Source organism: Cupressus sempervirens, chromosome 10, assembly GCF_028749045.1.
Source record: "Cupressus sempervirens isolate cs-2001-9-10 chromosome 10, ASM2874904v1, whole genome shotgun sequence".
Taxonomy (NCBI): Eukaryota; Viridiplantae; Streptophyta; class Pinopsida; order Cupressales; family Cupressaceae; genus Cupressus; species Cupressus sempervirens.
This window is the reverse complement of record NC_143127.1, coordinates 692,149,283-692,166,400: the sequence shown is the minus strand read 5'-3', so window position 1 is coordinate 692,166,400 and position 17,118 is coordinate 692,149,283. Positions and strand designations below refer to the sequence as shown.

Below are 17,118 nucleotides of genomic sequence, written 5' to 3'. Positions count from 1 at the left end.
GTATCACCTACCATATATTCATACTTGCCTTTGTCATATGATATGTAGGTATATATATTTGCATACATACAAATACACATATGTGTATGCTAATGATTATTTCACACACACACACACACACAGATATCTGTGTGTGTGTGTGTGTGTATGCATACGTACATATTTCATACCCACAAAAGTATGAGTATAGACAAGCGATACTTATGTTAAGGTATGTAGGATTGCAAAGAGTGAGGAAATGATGAAAGTTTTACTCTTACTTAAGTTACTTTTAATGCCTCTTTTTATAATTGTTTAACCGATTAGCTCATGGTCATCCTTTGTTCTTCTTGCTTGTCTAGTCATTTCATCCTTGGTCATGGTGGTTTAGGACTCCCACCTATTTGCTCAATGCTAGATGATGTCCCCCATTCCCAACTCCTTTCTGGCAATGCTTCCCCCCTTTGACGTGCTCCTAGAGCGAAGAAATTATCCATGATAATGTCATATTCCTCAGTATAACCATAATTGCCATAACAGTTATTAGTTATTACCATCATAACCGCTAACCAACATTTCACTTTCCATGAGTTCATGGTGAATAACCAACTTTCCAAGATAACATTAAAACATCGTCATAACAGTTGACTAGCATGCCAACTTCATATGAAATTATAATGATTAACCATCTTATTATTTCATGTTATCTTAACTAATTTTACCTATAAACTGACTTCACATGAAACCTCAACGCCTATTTGAATATTTTTAAATTGAGCCAAAAATTGGGATGTAACACAACTCGTGAGTATGAAATTGTTATTTAAGAAGAGAATCATACATATATATATATATATATGTTAATCTCTGCATACACTTGTAGTAGTACTAACTGATTTCTGTATGTTCCAAGATTCAATAGATATATATATATTTCACATAGGGAAATGCCTCTACGTGAGGCATGTTCCCTCACCAATCAGTGCCACCCATTCATTAGACAATGTATTATATGTTAATAACTAATCTCAGTTGCGTGCCAGCAAGGAAATACAGAGGCATAAATTGTATCAGGTTTGATAATAATGTTTATTTGATTAATAACAACATACAGTCAATTAATGCTATTGATTTCTGCAGTTCGATAACCTGCAACAAATGGTGAGTAATTATCAATATATATTTATTAGGTAATCAAAAATACAAGAATAATATATAAATGTGTGTGTGTGTGTGTGTGTGTGTGTGTGTAATATATATATGATTATCTCACAAATATATATCAATATTTCACATAATAAGGAAAAGATAGATAACAGTAGTTTACTCAATGATTTAATTGCATTGATTGGACTTATCCGACAGAAGCTACAAATCATCAACAAAAACTCGCCTCTAGAAAGAGAGATGAAAATACACAAGATGCATGGATTGAAGATTCTAGACCACCAAGAACTACATACATCATGTATATACAATCAATTATCCCTCAGTAGGAAGGAAAGGAGACATGATACATAATGGATAATGTCCTCCCAAAATGGCAAATCTTTAAAGACAAAACATAGTCTAGTGCCTAAAAAACAACATTCTCCCCTTGGGAAGAGGAGAGACCAAGTACAAATGTAGCAATATTTCTCATTTTGGATAGGAACTATGAAGTGAAATCCATATGAAGTATGATGATGATGTCTTTCAACTCTTCTCACATGTCACCCTGTCCTTGGATGTTAAAGATGCACAAGCCAATTAGGATCATGCCCAATCACAATAGAAGGTAACAAGCAAGGAACCAATGGAAACTGATTGTGAACAAGCTCCAAAGACAAAGATGAAGTGATAACATTTGATGTCACAACTATCATCAAATATAAATGTCCTTGAAAACTGAAAGGTGTTCTTTAAGCCCAAAGAATCCATTGCATAACCATGATTAACCTGAACCAAGCAATGTGACATATCAAGTGAGGAAAGAAACTCATGAATATCAATCTCCAAAGAAGGTGAAGAGGTATCTCCACCTGTGATGAAGTTGTCATCAAAGAGAAGAGACTCTCTCAAATGTGTCTCCCAAACCTGAAATGTGAGACTTCGCAAACAATGCACCAATATCTGGCAAGTAGGAATCCCAATCAAGAAGACATAGATATCTCTTGCAATGACTCACTGGGATTTATTAACAAAAGATGAATGTGTGATCTCACCTTAAAAATTAGGAACATTTGAAGCATCTACAATCTCCTCCAAAGGATTACAAGCATGTATTATCTTCTCTGAAGAATGAAGAGGCGCATTGGAGTTGAAAAGAAGAGGATTGAAAGATGGTTGTGAATCATGCTCTTCATACACCTCCAAATGTAAGTCCAGCGAGCATGATAATCCCAGAAGCCAACAAGTGACTACATCAAGTCATCATCATCATGTTCAAAAATGTAGTCTGAGACACTCTCCAAATACCATAATCTCAATCATTATCAAGACAACCAACTTCATTATTCAAATAGGGCAATAGATTCTACCCAATGAGATGAGTGAGAATGAGATCACTCCATTGTTTACAGTTCCCTTTCTCCAAAGTGATTAAGAAGCCCATCATTACATCAATGTGAAAAATGAGATCAAGTGAAATATACTTTCTCCATGTTTGAAGAGCCATAGTATTTTTAGTGAGCCATTCAACTTTAGCATTTGACTCAAATTTGCAATCGGATGGTGCCACAATAGTACTATTAATAAAATGAGGGTCCTTTTTCTGTTGGTCTACTCCAAGCATGTATTTTCTCTGATGCATAATTATATGGAGTTGAAGAAGGAAACTTTGGAAAACCTGTGATGCAAATAAAAGATCACGAAGAGCTGCAAACTCTTAAGTGTCTCATAAGCAAACTACTATGCAATGCATTATCCAAAGTAAGCTTTGAGTGTAATTAGTGAATATTTAATTACACCAACACATACCACTATTGCTGACCACAACAAAGGTGAAAAGTTAAAAGAATGGCAATAGCCTCAAATGAAATTGTATGTAAAGACTGATGTTGGATGCTACATGATCCCTTATGCACAAAGAGCTTTGTTTCATGCCATTTAACACGAAAGCCCCAAAATGTTTTAGATACAGCCTTAGTTGCCGATTCATGACAAGAATCCGATTCGGGCACGGAATCGGATCCGTGGATTCGGGGATTTTTTATTTTCCCAATTATGATTCGTGGAGGATTCGTGCATATATATATATATATATATATATATATATATATATATATATATATATATATATATGCATTATATATACTAAAAAATAAGAGAAATATACATAATTCTAAAACTAAATCATTTCATGGTATGCATCTATGAATCTAGTATACTTGATCAATGACATTGATAATTAATCTATTTTCATGATTATAAAGAAAATCAACACATTCATGATTATAGATAGTAAATGAACTTGCATTGTGATTTAGAGGGTTGTTTTTAGGGTTTAGAGCCTTTACAAAAAAATATATATATTAAAAAATGAGGCTAGGCGCACTTTTTTGCAAATTTTTTTGGACCCTGCCGCGGATTCACACGGATCCGCACGTGGATCCTCAAGGATCCGGGCAGGATCCGTAATCCTGCCTGTGGATCCGTAATCCTTACGAATCCACCGGATCCTCAAGGATCCATACACAGATCCGAATCCGGATCCGAGGGTAAATGCACGAATCCGGTAACTAGGGACTCATATAGCTCAAAGGTCAATCCTGATTCACCAAAATATTTAAAATTTTCTAAAACCTTGCAGTAAATATATTTACTGCGTTGAATAAGCAAGTACTTTTCTTCATTTAAGTTTTTAACATGATGAGAGGATTGCTTTTCTTTTGAAAGTAACTAACTGGTATTCCTGATTATAGACCTTCGACATCTTTTTCATAAAAGAAAATTACATTTACTTTGAAAAATAACTAGAAATACAATTTGAAGACATATTATCAAAAAATACCATGCCACAAAACTTTACTCTTTCAAAATGTCTTCATATGCAACTGCAATGCAAATTCTAAAAGACGGATCATCCTAATGATCAGGGGAAACTAGACTTTTCTGCTAATAAATTCTTACTAACCTTGGAACACCTCTCTGGATTGGGGAAACGCAGGTTCTGAGCCTGCATCATCTGCCGCTGAGACATCAGCATATTTTTCTCCTTCAAAAGAACATACCAGAGTTTCTGCAGATCATTCCATGACTTGAGCCGTAGCTCAGAGGCCTTCCAACCACGACCTAATTAATGAAAATAGTTGTTACATTTTGTCATGATCTTGTAATGGACAAAAAAACAAATCAAAAAAGAATGCTTACAGTTAAGGAAAGAGCAAAATTTGCACATGTACAAAATAGGAATAAAAAGAACACATGCATTACATATATCTTCTAACCATCAAAATATAATGCTATTGTAAAATCAGCCCAAATGAATATTTAAAAATATAGAGGAAAAAAGAGAAGGATAAGAAGATATACAGAAGCCAACCCCTTTCAATTAAGCCTCAAAAGAGTCAAGCAAAGGGTTGAAGGAAGAGTGCAGTGCAATCGGTGCACTCCAAGTTAGGACAGAGATTGGAAAATAAACCAGACCAATCCAAAGAGACTGCAGGATCAAAATGATAAGGCATCATAGGTTCCATGGAGCCTGTAAGTGTAGTTTGATGAAAGGTTGTGCCTGTAATTCGTAGAGAATTTCTCAACTACATAAGGATAAAAATGATCATGGTAGATTTCATTTTACAAGCAATACAATTAAATATAACCCAGGTTAAGCAGTTTGTGTTATTAAGCTCTAGCCATCCCAACCAAGTTCTCAAGCTTGCTAATTTTTTCGAGTCAGAAGTGCTCTTCAAAGACCAGCAATACTTCGATACTTGAAATAGATTTCTGCAAGCCCAGTAAGATGAAGTGAAAAAATATCATTTTTTACTTGCCAAAGGTTCATGAGGAGTAAATTAGCTGGTCTTCCCTTCATTAGAGTCAATAAATATTAAATGAAGACTAAAGAGGTAGGAGGACTACAAGAGCATCTGGACAACAAAAAATAAACAATCAGATACTAGAATATCAAATCCAAGATAAAAGCTGCAGTGGAATATATATGTACCTCCTCTGATGAACCATAATTCATGAAGGAGACAGCCTCCTTTTATCGATCCCTGTTCTATTCTGAAAACTCTTCAAGGCTAGAGAAATTAGAGCATTTTGCCAAAAAATTGTTCCTAAGAAAACTTCTCAATCCGATGTTGCCCTTCTAGACATGGATATTACAGTCAAATTGAATTATCCCATAGGCTCTTTTCAGAATAGAATATCCCTATCCCTTGGAATATCATTTTTTACTAAAATTTTGTCAAAGGTTCATGAGGAGTAAATTAGCTGGTCTTCCCTTCATTGGAGTTAATAAATATAAAATGAAGACTAAAGAGGTAGGAGGGCTACAAGAGCATCTGGACAACAAAAAATAAACAATCGGATACTAGAGTATCAAATCCAAGATAAAAGCTGCAGTGGAATATATAGGTACCTCCTCTGATGAACCATAGTTCATGAAGGAGACAGCCTCCTTTTATCAATCCCGGTTCTATTCTGAAAACTCTTCAAAGGCTGGAGAAATTAGAGCATTTTGCAAAAAATTGTTCCTCAGAAAACTTCTCAATCCGATGTTGCCCTTCTAGACATGGATATTACAGTCAAATTGAATTATACCATAGGCTCTTTTCAGAATAGAATATCCCTATCCCTCGGAAGTGATGGACTTCCTATTGAGTTCTACAAATCCAAGATAGGCTGGATATGTAATGATATGGTAGAAGTTCATTAGAGGCTTCTCAGCTTGGTTCCTTGAGAGATAATAATAGAGATATTACCAAACTCATTGCTAAAGATGAAGACAACTCTGAGATAAAGGATTGGAGACCTGTGGCTATAACATTATTAAATGTGTCCAACAAAATCTTGACAAAGCTACTGGCTAGATTAACTAATATTTTGGTTAGAGTTATCTTTGTCAGGATGGTGAATCTGATTTCTAGTTGGGAAAGCATGCACTGGGCCAGGGAAAGCAATCAGAATGCTCCAATGATCTTATTGAACTGTGAAAATGCTTATGATAGAATTGAGTAAATTTTGTCTTAGATATGCTAAGTGAGCATCAATGCTTTATTCAAAGATTTTCTATCCGAGTTTATATAATCGCTCCCTGTCTGATCCCATTCTTCTTCAGATGTCAATCGGGCGATACTGCCTTGAAGCTCTGGCTCTCTTTGCTCTTTCTGCAGATGCTTTGTATCATGTTTTGAGAGCCAATCTCATTTCTCCACCCAATTATGAGGCTTTGATCAATACCCAATTCACTGATGACACTACTATTTTTTGTGGAGATAGATGAGAGTAACTTCATTAATATTTGGATAGGTTGAACATATTCTCTCTAGCCTGCAGGGTTGAAAATTCCTCCAGTAAATAATCCATTCTCAATTGGAACCCTTCTCCTCCAGGGTGAATTAAAAGTAAAGATTGGCAGGGGTTGGGTCCAGATAAAGTTGGGAAGTATCTAAGGATCCCGTTTGCTATCTCTCCTCTTTTAAGTATACATGTGATTGGCTATACCAAAAAAACACCATAGATAGAAAACCCATATTCTTGCTCTTGCTGGCAGAGTTCCAATTGTGCACTATGCAATAGCCTCTCATTCTGTGTACTTTTCTTCTGTTTGGTTGTTTGCTAATCAACATTTTCAGAAGCTACAAAAGCTATTGAAGGATTTCCTCTGATCTGATGGAAAAGCTAATAGAAAATGGCATTTTGTTAATTGGTCGTGATGCTGTTCACCTAAGGAAATGGGGGCCTTGGGGCTAAAAGACCTACCTCAGAATTCAGGGCATTGCTTTAGTAGCTAAATGTATTATTAAGGCTTGTGAAGAAAGCTGGGTGGGGTTAAACATTTGATGGGAAAACAGGTTGTATCTTCCTTAAATGCTAAATCCTGTTATGTTTCTAGTTCAATTTAATGGTGTAACGCGCCCTATTAGGACTTAACTAGTCCTAGAATTCCAAAATTAGGTCTGGATTAACATCTTGATTTAGAGCCTACAACTAGGTTAGTTATCAATACATGAATTAAAATCATTATTGTAATACTCACAATGTACATGAGATTCGCTTGCGGCTTTTTCCAAGAGCCCATCTTCATTCTGAAGCACCTAGGAATTCACAGAAGTCGCATTGAGCCTATCCAAATAGCCCAAGATCACCTTAAAGGCACCCGCCATTCCACCTCCAAGCCCCTCCTTCGGTTAACACTATTCGAATGCACATTTATGTTACTCGCACTCTTGTCATATGCCCTGCCTTCCCACCATAATGGGGTGGTGAATTGGCTATAAGCTTAAAGAAATCTCCATCCACATTTATCATACATTCCTAATTCATTATTTAATATTAATCATGCATTGAAAGAAATAAAATATCTACAAAAACTCATACATCTTATCAAATAAAGATGTATGACGAGTTAGCTAAATTGTGTGATAGTACATATATTCATACCACAATATCTGACTAGAATAGAATCTGCTGTGTGATATATATTAATTTCCAAGTTTATAATTTTTATTAGCTTGAATGCTGATTAATCTTCTTCAATCTTACAAAATCACTTTGTTTTCTTGATCCTTTGGTCGGTGCCCATCCAATTGATTTGACCTTCCTTTGAGACTTCCCATTCAAACAAAACAGCATCCCTTAAATAATGCTGTTTTTCCCTTAGCAATGGTCACTTTTCCAAGGCTGAGTGGTGCCTTCATTAGTCTCAGTTGGCTCTCCTTTAATAACCACTACCATTTTAATTCCCTTTAATCCAGGTCAGCCTTCTTTAAATAATCCTTCAAACTGTTTTCTTCAATCTAAGTCGACCCCTTTTTAACGCTATTTTCTTTTAGTGTAAATTGGTCATCCTTATTGAATCTAATTGCCCAAGACTCTGATTTCTATTAATTAAGGGCTGCTAACCCTAATTTTGGCACAGCATGACAGGTGGGAGTTGGGGGATGTTAATAAGCCTCTTGCTTCTTTTTTTGTAGGTAATAGGCCATGAAGCTCAGGATTATGTGTAAATTAAAGACCCATCTCAATTGGGCACCAAAGATCGGAGATGGATAGGCATCCTTGGCATAGCCCTTACATAATTTTCTCAGAATAATTTAACCAATTGTAGCAACTGCTTTTGATTTCCAAATTTAAAGCTTTGCTCTTGAGAAGTCCTTGTGAATAGAACCTGAAAATTAAATTTAGCTACAAACAAGTTGTTAAAAAGATAAAAGTATGCTCCATATTCAGAAAAACTTATCTCCTGCTGGCTAATATTTTGAAGTCAATTAGTACAAAAGGAAAAATTTTGAATATCTCTAAATATGACAATTATTATCATTAAACTTCCCATTTTCATAAATGATATCAGAAATATTAGTCGACCTTTCAACTTAAGCATAGACATGAAGGAAATAATTTATTAACAGTCCTTCTTTACCTTACAAATAGAAGTACAGGCTAGAAGTCAGATTACTGAGAAAGAGTATTAGAATCCGATATTTCGTCATAAGGATCATTTGACTAAATGAATTTGAGATTGATGTTTCCTACATCCTCCCATATGCCAACTTGATCTTCCTTCATAAACTGATCAATCCAGTCATACCCAGGAGGGTATCTAACATGAAGAATGTACATCAGGAAGTCCACATTTCTCCTTCTGACAGATTTCAATTTATTAAATCTCTTGCGATCTTCAATGAATACAATAGGAAAAAGAGGGACATTATTTCTCCCCATCATATTTATGTCATAGTTTCATGGCCTAGGTATCATACGATTTTCATTTACATTTATCAACACCTTCTCTAGATCACCTAAATACATGTTCTTAAAAAGTCTACGGCGCAGAAGTTCTATGCCATATTTTTCGGCTTCCACCATATGAATCCACTAGTGTCTTGAGTTTTCTACCCTCATCCAGTGATATCAAAGGAGGTTGATCCTAAGTGTGTGGATGGAGCATCGATTGTGAGGCAGTTCACATAAGGGCATGTGGTTGTTGGCTCAACGTCAAGATGCCTCCCAGAGTGATACACGGTGTGTGTGGTAGAAGAAATGCTCTCCTAGACGAGGATTTCAAAGCCCTTCTAGAGACAGATCCATGTGTTACAAGAAGAGCTGAGATAAGGATTCAAAGTGGGTAGAAGGGAAGAAAGTGAAAAGGAAGAAGCGGTTGAAGATCCATATAAGGATGAAGGAAAAGAAGTTGAAGATCAAAATCAAGTCGAGCTATTAAGGGCCCTTTCGGAGATAGGAAAAAGACCCAAGATTAAGGTTTTCTATTGCTTTAAATTTTTAAACCCATGAGAGCTTATAGACTAGATAAATGAAATGGAGAAATATTTTGAGTACAAGGAGATAGAGGATCCAAATTGAGACGTGTTTCCAAAGAAAAAGTTGCCGGGTCATTCTAGTATTTGGTGGAAGGAGGTCCGACTAGAAAGAAATAGGAAAGGGTAAGAACACCAAGTGGAGTCAGATAATTGAGAAACTAATTCCAATAGATTATGAGTTGGATTTGTTAAACAAACTATAGGGTTAAGACAAGGGAGCAAGTCTACCAAGGAGTATACAAAGGATTTTTATAAAATAATTATCATACCAGGCCATGCAGAGGCCAAGAAAGAAAAGGTTGTTCGTTACCTTATAATAGGTTAAGGCCAAGCATTCCAGATGAGCTAACCCTGGTCAAATGACCAATACAAAGTATACGTATTAGTTTTATTAAAGGGTGGAAGAGAAGTTGAATAAGAGAATTGAAGTCAAGCAAAGAGCGCAACATCAAGGAAGAAGGGATGGTGGAAGATCCTTTGGGAATCGAAATGAGGGGCAAAGAAAAAATGAAGATGTAGGTACCAAATGATATAAGAGGAATGGTTGTTTCAACCAGCTCCATGATCAAAACAATGGAGAACAAAGAGGAAGAGGAAGAGGAACGTCTAGACAAGGATCTAGGAGAGGTGGCTTTAGAGGAGCTTATTTCTAGTGTTGTGACGAAGGACATCAAACCTATAGATGCCGACCACACCAAGGAAGGATAGATAGAAGAACTAAAGGCCATGCACAAGTTACAAATACAGAGCACTCTCATGATGCTGAGAGGGGAAAACCATCATTGTTAGAAGAATCTTGTTAATTGAAGAAAAAGAATCCAATTAGAAGAAAAGCTTGTTTTGCACTAGATGCAAGTGTAAGGATAAGTGTTATGACATGATTATTGGTGGTGGAAGCACTGAAAATCTAGTAACAAAAGAGACGGTCACAAAATTAAAGTTGAAGAGAGAGAAACCCACATCGATATTGGATTGCCTCATTGTAGAATGACCACAAAGTTCTAGTCAATAAACAATGCTTGGTGAAGTTCTGGATTGGCAGTTACCATAATGAGGTACTCTACGATGTCATACCCATGGATGCCTATCATATGTTATTGAGGAGGCCATGGCAGTTCGACAAGCATGCTATAAATGATGGTCATGCAAACACATATTCTCTACAAAGGATTAAATTCATCATTTACTGAAACCCTTAATGAAGGCAAAAAAAAAGTACGTAGAAGTGCTAGCGTATGCTTTGTTAATAGGAGAAAATTTCTTGAAGACTTGAATGCATGTTTCGCGGATATAGAAGATAGTAGAAGTGCCAGTACAGGTTTCAGGTCTATTGAATGACTTTCAGGACATTTTGTCCAATAACGCTTGTAAAGGATTACCACTAGTAAAGAAGATCAATCATCTGATAGACTCAATCCCAAATACCTTTGCAAAATCAAGCAGCCCATAGGATGAGTTTGGCAAAGAATGAGGAGTTGAACAAAACAAGTTCAAGAATTGTTGAGAAAAAGATTTCATTCGGAAGAACTTGAGTCCATTTGCGGTACCTACAGTACTGGCACCAAAGAAGGATGGCGAGTGAAGGATGTGTACAAACTCTACTACCATGACCAAGATAACAATTAAATACAAATTTTCCCTATTGATGATGGATAACCTTATGGAATGCTTAAGTGGAGCTCAATATATCATGAAGGTAGACCTCAAGAGTGAGTTATCACCAATTTGGAATGGAAGGCCACCTTAAAGATTAAAAAAAGTCCTATATGATGGCCAGTCATGCCTTTTGGACTAACCAATGGCACATTCATGCAACTCATGATGCTAAAGGAATTTCTGGGCAAATTAGATAGTGTATTCAGATGATATTTTGATTTTCAATAACACACTAGATGAGCACTTATAGCATATTTGTAGAGTCTCTACAAAGCTAAGAGAGGAAAACTTTTGATTAACATGAAGAAATATAGTTTTTTAAATAAGGGAATTAGTATCATTAGGGTTTGATGCCTTACCAGACGGTCTCAAAATGGGCCGAAAGAAGGTGGTCATTCTAGAATGGCCTTCCCCAAGGACTGTTACTAAGGTGAGGTCTTTCCATGGCTTGGCTAGTTTTTACAGGAAATTCATTAGAAACTTCAGAATTGTTTGTGCATATCTAACCAAGACAATGAAGAGGGATAGATGTAATCCCATGATAGGTTAGACATAATATTACATATTTGATACAAACTCTACATTGCATGGTCTAAATACAATAAGTCAAGTGAGGATATTTATAAATAATAATTATTAATTCATTTAATCATGTCAATTTATCTATATGTAACATTAATACCCCTATATCCAATCTCAGTACTATTCATCTTATTGGCTGAAGGAGTAGGTGTTAACCAAGTTGCTTAAATATCAACTACAATGGATTTCCTCAAAGTTTACAAGTCCAAGTCCATATCCCATCTTGGGCCTTGCCCTCAAGGCTTCAGAAACATTGACCAGTATCTTATCTTGGGACAGATATCCATTGCTTGGATTTATACAAGTCCCTCCTTGGTAACATTACAGCTTCTCTTCTATAATTCAAATAGTAATGGGATTTGGGTATAGGTTCTGTATAAGATTATAGATATTGAATTGGTATATCTTGAGTAAAAATAACGATGATGGTTAGAATTTCTAGGCTTAGGACACACTTGTTACGATATAAAAAGTATATATAATCTGTAGACTGTATTTTGTAGATTAGAACTGCTCTGTTATCAAGGATCCCTCCTTTATATCTGTCGTAGAGTTTTCTTTTTATGTATTTATTTCTATTTTGTTCAGTATCTCTCAGCCTTCCTTTTCTATTTTCTTTGGTATGATTCAATTTATATTCAAAATCTCCTATTTTCGTATATAGATAAATAGATAGATAGATAGACAGATATTTAATATCTATATAATTCCAAATTATGTTTTGTATTTTAGATATTCTATGATCTATACAGTTCATACATATATGGGTAAATATTATTAATATATGTTTAAATGTAATATATAGAATAATCCACACACACAGATACACACACACACACACACACACATATATGTCAGTCCATATATACTTTTGATTTCACTATTATTAATATGTATAAATGCTATAAATGTGTGTATTGTTATTAGGACATTCCTATTCTATATATATATATATATATATATATATATATATATATATATATTTCTGATTCCTGATTAGAAGTCTGATATCTTTCTTATATATACATATGCTATATATAGACTGATACCTTTATGATCGCTTTTCTATCTTTATAAATAGTATCACTCCTCATATAATCATTGTTTAACACTTAATATTTTGGCGATCGTTTGTCTGTCATTGGACTTCCATCTAATTTAATTGTTACTGGTTTTATTCTTTTCATCATACCACCTCTTTACTGTTCTCAGCACTGTCTATATCCATCCTAGATGATTTGATGCCATCAAATACTAAATAATATATCGATATACTGTCTTTGCCGTCCCTGAAATGGGTGCCATCATCTCTTAATGTAATTTCTTATTTCCTAGCTATGCCAATTATAAAGCCTATTCCCCTTCCCTTATTCTTTAATGATTCTGACTATATATATCGAAGTAACGAGACTCGGACCCAGCCCTGACTTGGCAAGGGTAACTCGACTCGTGACCCGGCTCGCACTCACCCATGACTTGACAAAGTGTCAAAATCCTAGAAAATTAGAATTTTTTAGGATTTAAAGAACATTACATGCACCCATTATTGAATAAAGCTTAAAGACACAATAACATCATGAAATAGAAGGTAATTTGATCACATACATCAATTACATAAGTACAAAGTTAATTACTAAATGGTAGGTACAGGAAATAGCAAACATAGATATATAAAATCCATGAAATCCATAACATCAATGGTCATCATCAAATGTTCCAAACATATGTTAAACAAAAAGTTAAAACAAGTCTATAGCTATGGCTCCTAGTTCTCATCCTCATCCTCAGCCTCGGCCTCAGAATAATCTATAATATGTCTCCTAGTGAGGTGTCTAAGGTAGGTCCTGGATGACTGATTAACCATGGTCTCTGCCTATGAGGTGCCTCTACGAATCAAACATAAAAAATAAAAAATAAAACCAAGCAAGATTTTATTTTTTTGGCGTTCGGATTTGCCTAACCGCAGCCGGGTCATGTGCTTCGTGACCCACAAGTCAAGAGGGTCAAGTGAGTCACCCAAGGTGACCCCCTAAGCCAAGGTTACAGGTCATTTTGACCCAGCAAGTGTAACCCGACTCACAGCAAGTCTCATTACTATGACATATATTTCTTATATGAATTGAACTATGCCCCTTCATCATTATAAGTGTTGCTATCCAGATCGACTCTTTAACACTGGCATTAAATATAAATCATCAGTTAGTAACTTGTTAACTCTTATCGTTGTCTCTTATTTAAGAGCAATCATTGATCAATACATTGTTAGGAAGTCAGGAACCATGTTAAGAAACCAATGAATTAGCTTCCTTTACTAATTAGTTAGATATTGATACCTTGGTCTTCTTTATAATTCTTTAGTCAATTGATGATCATGACTTGGTCAATCAATATTCCTTAGATGTCAATACCTTGGTCTTCTTAAAAATTCTTTAGTAAATTGATGATAATAACTCAATCAATCAATATCCTTCGGTAGTGATACTTATGGTGTTAGACATTTTTCTGAATATTGTCATCTTCTATGTTTCTCCTCCTAATGACCATTCCATGGAGATTGCTTACCTACAAGTATCTAGTGTGCTCATGATTATTGTAATATATATATTTATTTATTTATTTATTTTTAATCTTTTTATTTTTATTTTTTTATTTTTCATTATTTATTATCAATTTTGTTAGAGAGGGAAGATCACAATAGACAAAAGTTCAAATGGACAATAGGAGCAGCAAGAAGTTTTGAAATGCTAAAGGTGACTAAGCAACCTATCTTAGCCCTCCTTGATTTCAATAAATTGTTCCAAGTGGATTGTGATGTCAGTTGTAATGTCATCACAGTTGTTCTAAGCCAAGAAGGTAGATGATGCATATTTCATAGACCATTCCATATTTCAATAAGAAGTTAAAGGATGCAAATAAAAAGTATTTTGTTTATGATCAGGAATTCTATGCATTGTTCAAGCACTGAAGAAATGGAGGCATTATCCTTTGCCAAAGGAAATTGTTTTGTATATTGATCATCAAGCATTAAAACACTTGAATAGCCAATGTAAATTTAATTGACGACATTTGAAATGGGTAGAGTTTTTGGAGAGCTACACCTTTGTGTTGAAGTAATGAAGTGGGAGGTCTAACAAAGTTGCAAATGCCTTAGGTAGGAGGCAAACCTTGTTGATAGAATGCAGATTGAAGCAATTGGGTTCAATGAACTCAAGACCCCATACCCTGAGGATCTTGATTTTGTAGAGGCTTGGAAGGCTTGCAAGGAACCTATTACTCTAGTTGGCCACAATTGTCACAAGATGTGAGAAGATTTGTGGAGAGTTGCTAAGTATGTAAAATGACTAAAGGAGTAAGTCGAAATACAAGACTTTATCAACCATTACCTATACCATCAAGGCCCTAGGAAAATATAAGTATGGTTTTCATACTTGGTTTGCTAGGAAATGGAGAGGGAATGATTCAATATTTGTAGTGGTTGCCAGATTTTCCAAGATGGCTAGTTTCATTCCTTGCTAGAAGACCCATGATGTTCTCCACCTTGTTTATTTATTCTCCAAAGAGGTGGTAAGACTACACCGTCTACCACAGAGCATAGTCTCAGATCATGATACAAAGTTTGTTGGATACTTTTGGAGGACAATGTGGAAGAAATTGAAAACAAATTATTTGTTTGGTTTTGCTCATTACCTGCAAACGGATGGGCAAGCTCCAATAATGAATAGAAGTTTAGGTAACCTCTTGAGATGTCTAGTAGAAGATAAACCAAAGGGGAGAAACCTAATCTTACCACAAGCAGAATTTGCTTACAATAAATTATGTCAATAGGAGCACTAGTAGATCACTATTCCAAATTGTATATGGAGGTAGTCCAAGGACTGCACCAAAATTGAGGAAGATGGACCAAGCGAGCAGAACAAGTGTTGGAGCAGAAGACTTTGCAAGCACATCAAGAGTCTACATAAGGAAGTGTGAGAGCGCATTGACAAGATGAATATGCATAAGACGAAGATGGATCAGAAGAGTAGGCATGACGATTTTTAAATTTTAAATTTTATTATATTTAATTTTAACTTTTTAAGTGAACTTAAAGAGTTTTACTTTTCTAATTTTTTGAGAAGGACCATTTGTTTGCTATCTCAAATTTCTAGTTCCTTAGTTACGGAGAGGAATTGGTCTACTTATAGCATCATCCACTCTATTAAGAGGAACAGACTTAACTCTAAGAGAGCGGAGAAGCTAGTTGTTGTACACATTGTCTTGCATGTCGTAGATCACAAGTCACGAATGTACAAAGAGAGCCCAGTAGCACGATGAGATATATTGCCAAAGGATCCAACTTAGATTGATGAGGAAGAGATTGCAGCAAAAGCCGCTGTAAGGCTACCTGGTGTTCCTTTGGTATAACTTAACCATGAGGAGTCTAGTAGTTCCGGTGATGAGGATTTTGGCTTGGGGGCTGATTACATGCCTCCCTTACTAACATTTCAACGTGATTTTGTACTCATTTTGATATCAATCGTGATTCATTATTTCAAATCATGCTAGTCTTACTCATTGTAATAATGATTATCTTTATGATATATCATATTTCATATTTGATTATTGATTTTAAATCTTTGATAGAACTAATATAAGTTTATCGTTATGTTATTATGTTGAATATTCAAGGGTTCCAATTCGTGTTGCAATTTTGCTATGTTCAATATTTGGTATGTTATATTGAAAGTTGAAACATCATTTAATAATTAGCATTCCAAGTTACATATGCAATATGTATAGTATCCAGCCACCCCTAACCCCACCCCTGCAAACATCCCCCCATCATCCTAAAATTGAGACCCTTTTTCTCCCATACCCAAAACTTATCCCAATGTCCCTGTGTCCTGATGTAAACTCACATCGATGTTACATTGTTTCTAATAGATGGTAAGATTGTGAGAATCATTAATGTCATCACAAGGTGTACTAAAGGGATAATGATTTCGGAAGGTGATTGACTGTGTGGAGCGAGTGGAGGATGTAAATTCCATTGTCAAAATCCTCATGGTGACTACTGAAATTGTTGTCCAAGTCATAATGAACAATGCCGAAAATTATAGTGCAACAAGTTTTGTTGGGGAGGTAACATAAAGTCACACTTTTGGGACCCCATGAATCATCAACTCCCTCAACTTGGCAATGTAAATAATTGGCAAAGTGATAGAGTGGATGAAAAAAATGTGCTCTGAGGGTGAGGAATTTAGATGTTCTAAAGAATTGATCATGTGCCATAACCCTTCTTCGGGTCCTTCTCCAAGTTGGAATTAATTAAGCCAAGTTTTTAAATTTCAATAATTTTACAATTGCCTTTTCTTTCCAATAAAATTTAAATTATAAATTGATGTGAAATCACTTTTTTAATTAATTTGTTATTTTTTACACTCTATAAGGTTGTTGA

At 35.2% G+C, this 17,118-nt stretch overlaps 1 protein-coding gene across 2 annotated transcripts in view; it reads right to left on the bottom strand.

Moving 5' to 3' along the window:
* LOC149535731 (ribosomal protein L29 family protein) overlaps positions 1 to 17,118 on the bottom strand; it is a 50,322-nt gene that overhangs the window by 27,764 nt on the left and 5,440 nt on the right. For both annotated transcript variants that reach the window (XM_089804799.1, XM_089804798.1), the window contains exon 3: positions 4,094 to 4,251. In XM_089804799.1, coding sequence (XP_089660925.1) covers positions 4,094 to 4,251 — 158 coding nt within the window. The remainder of the gene's footprint in view (positions 1 to 4,093; positions 4,252 to 17,118) is intronic.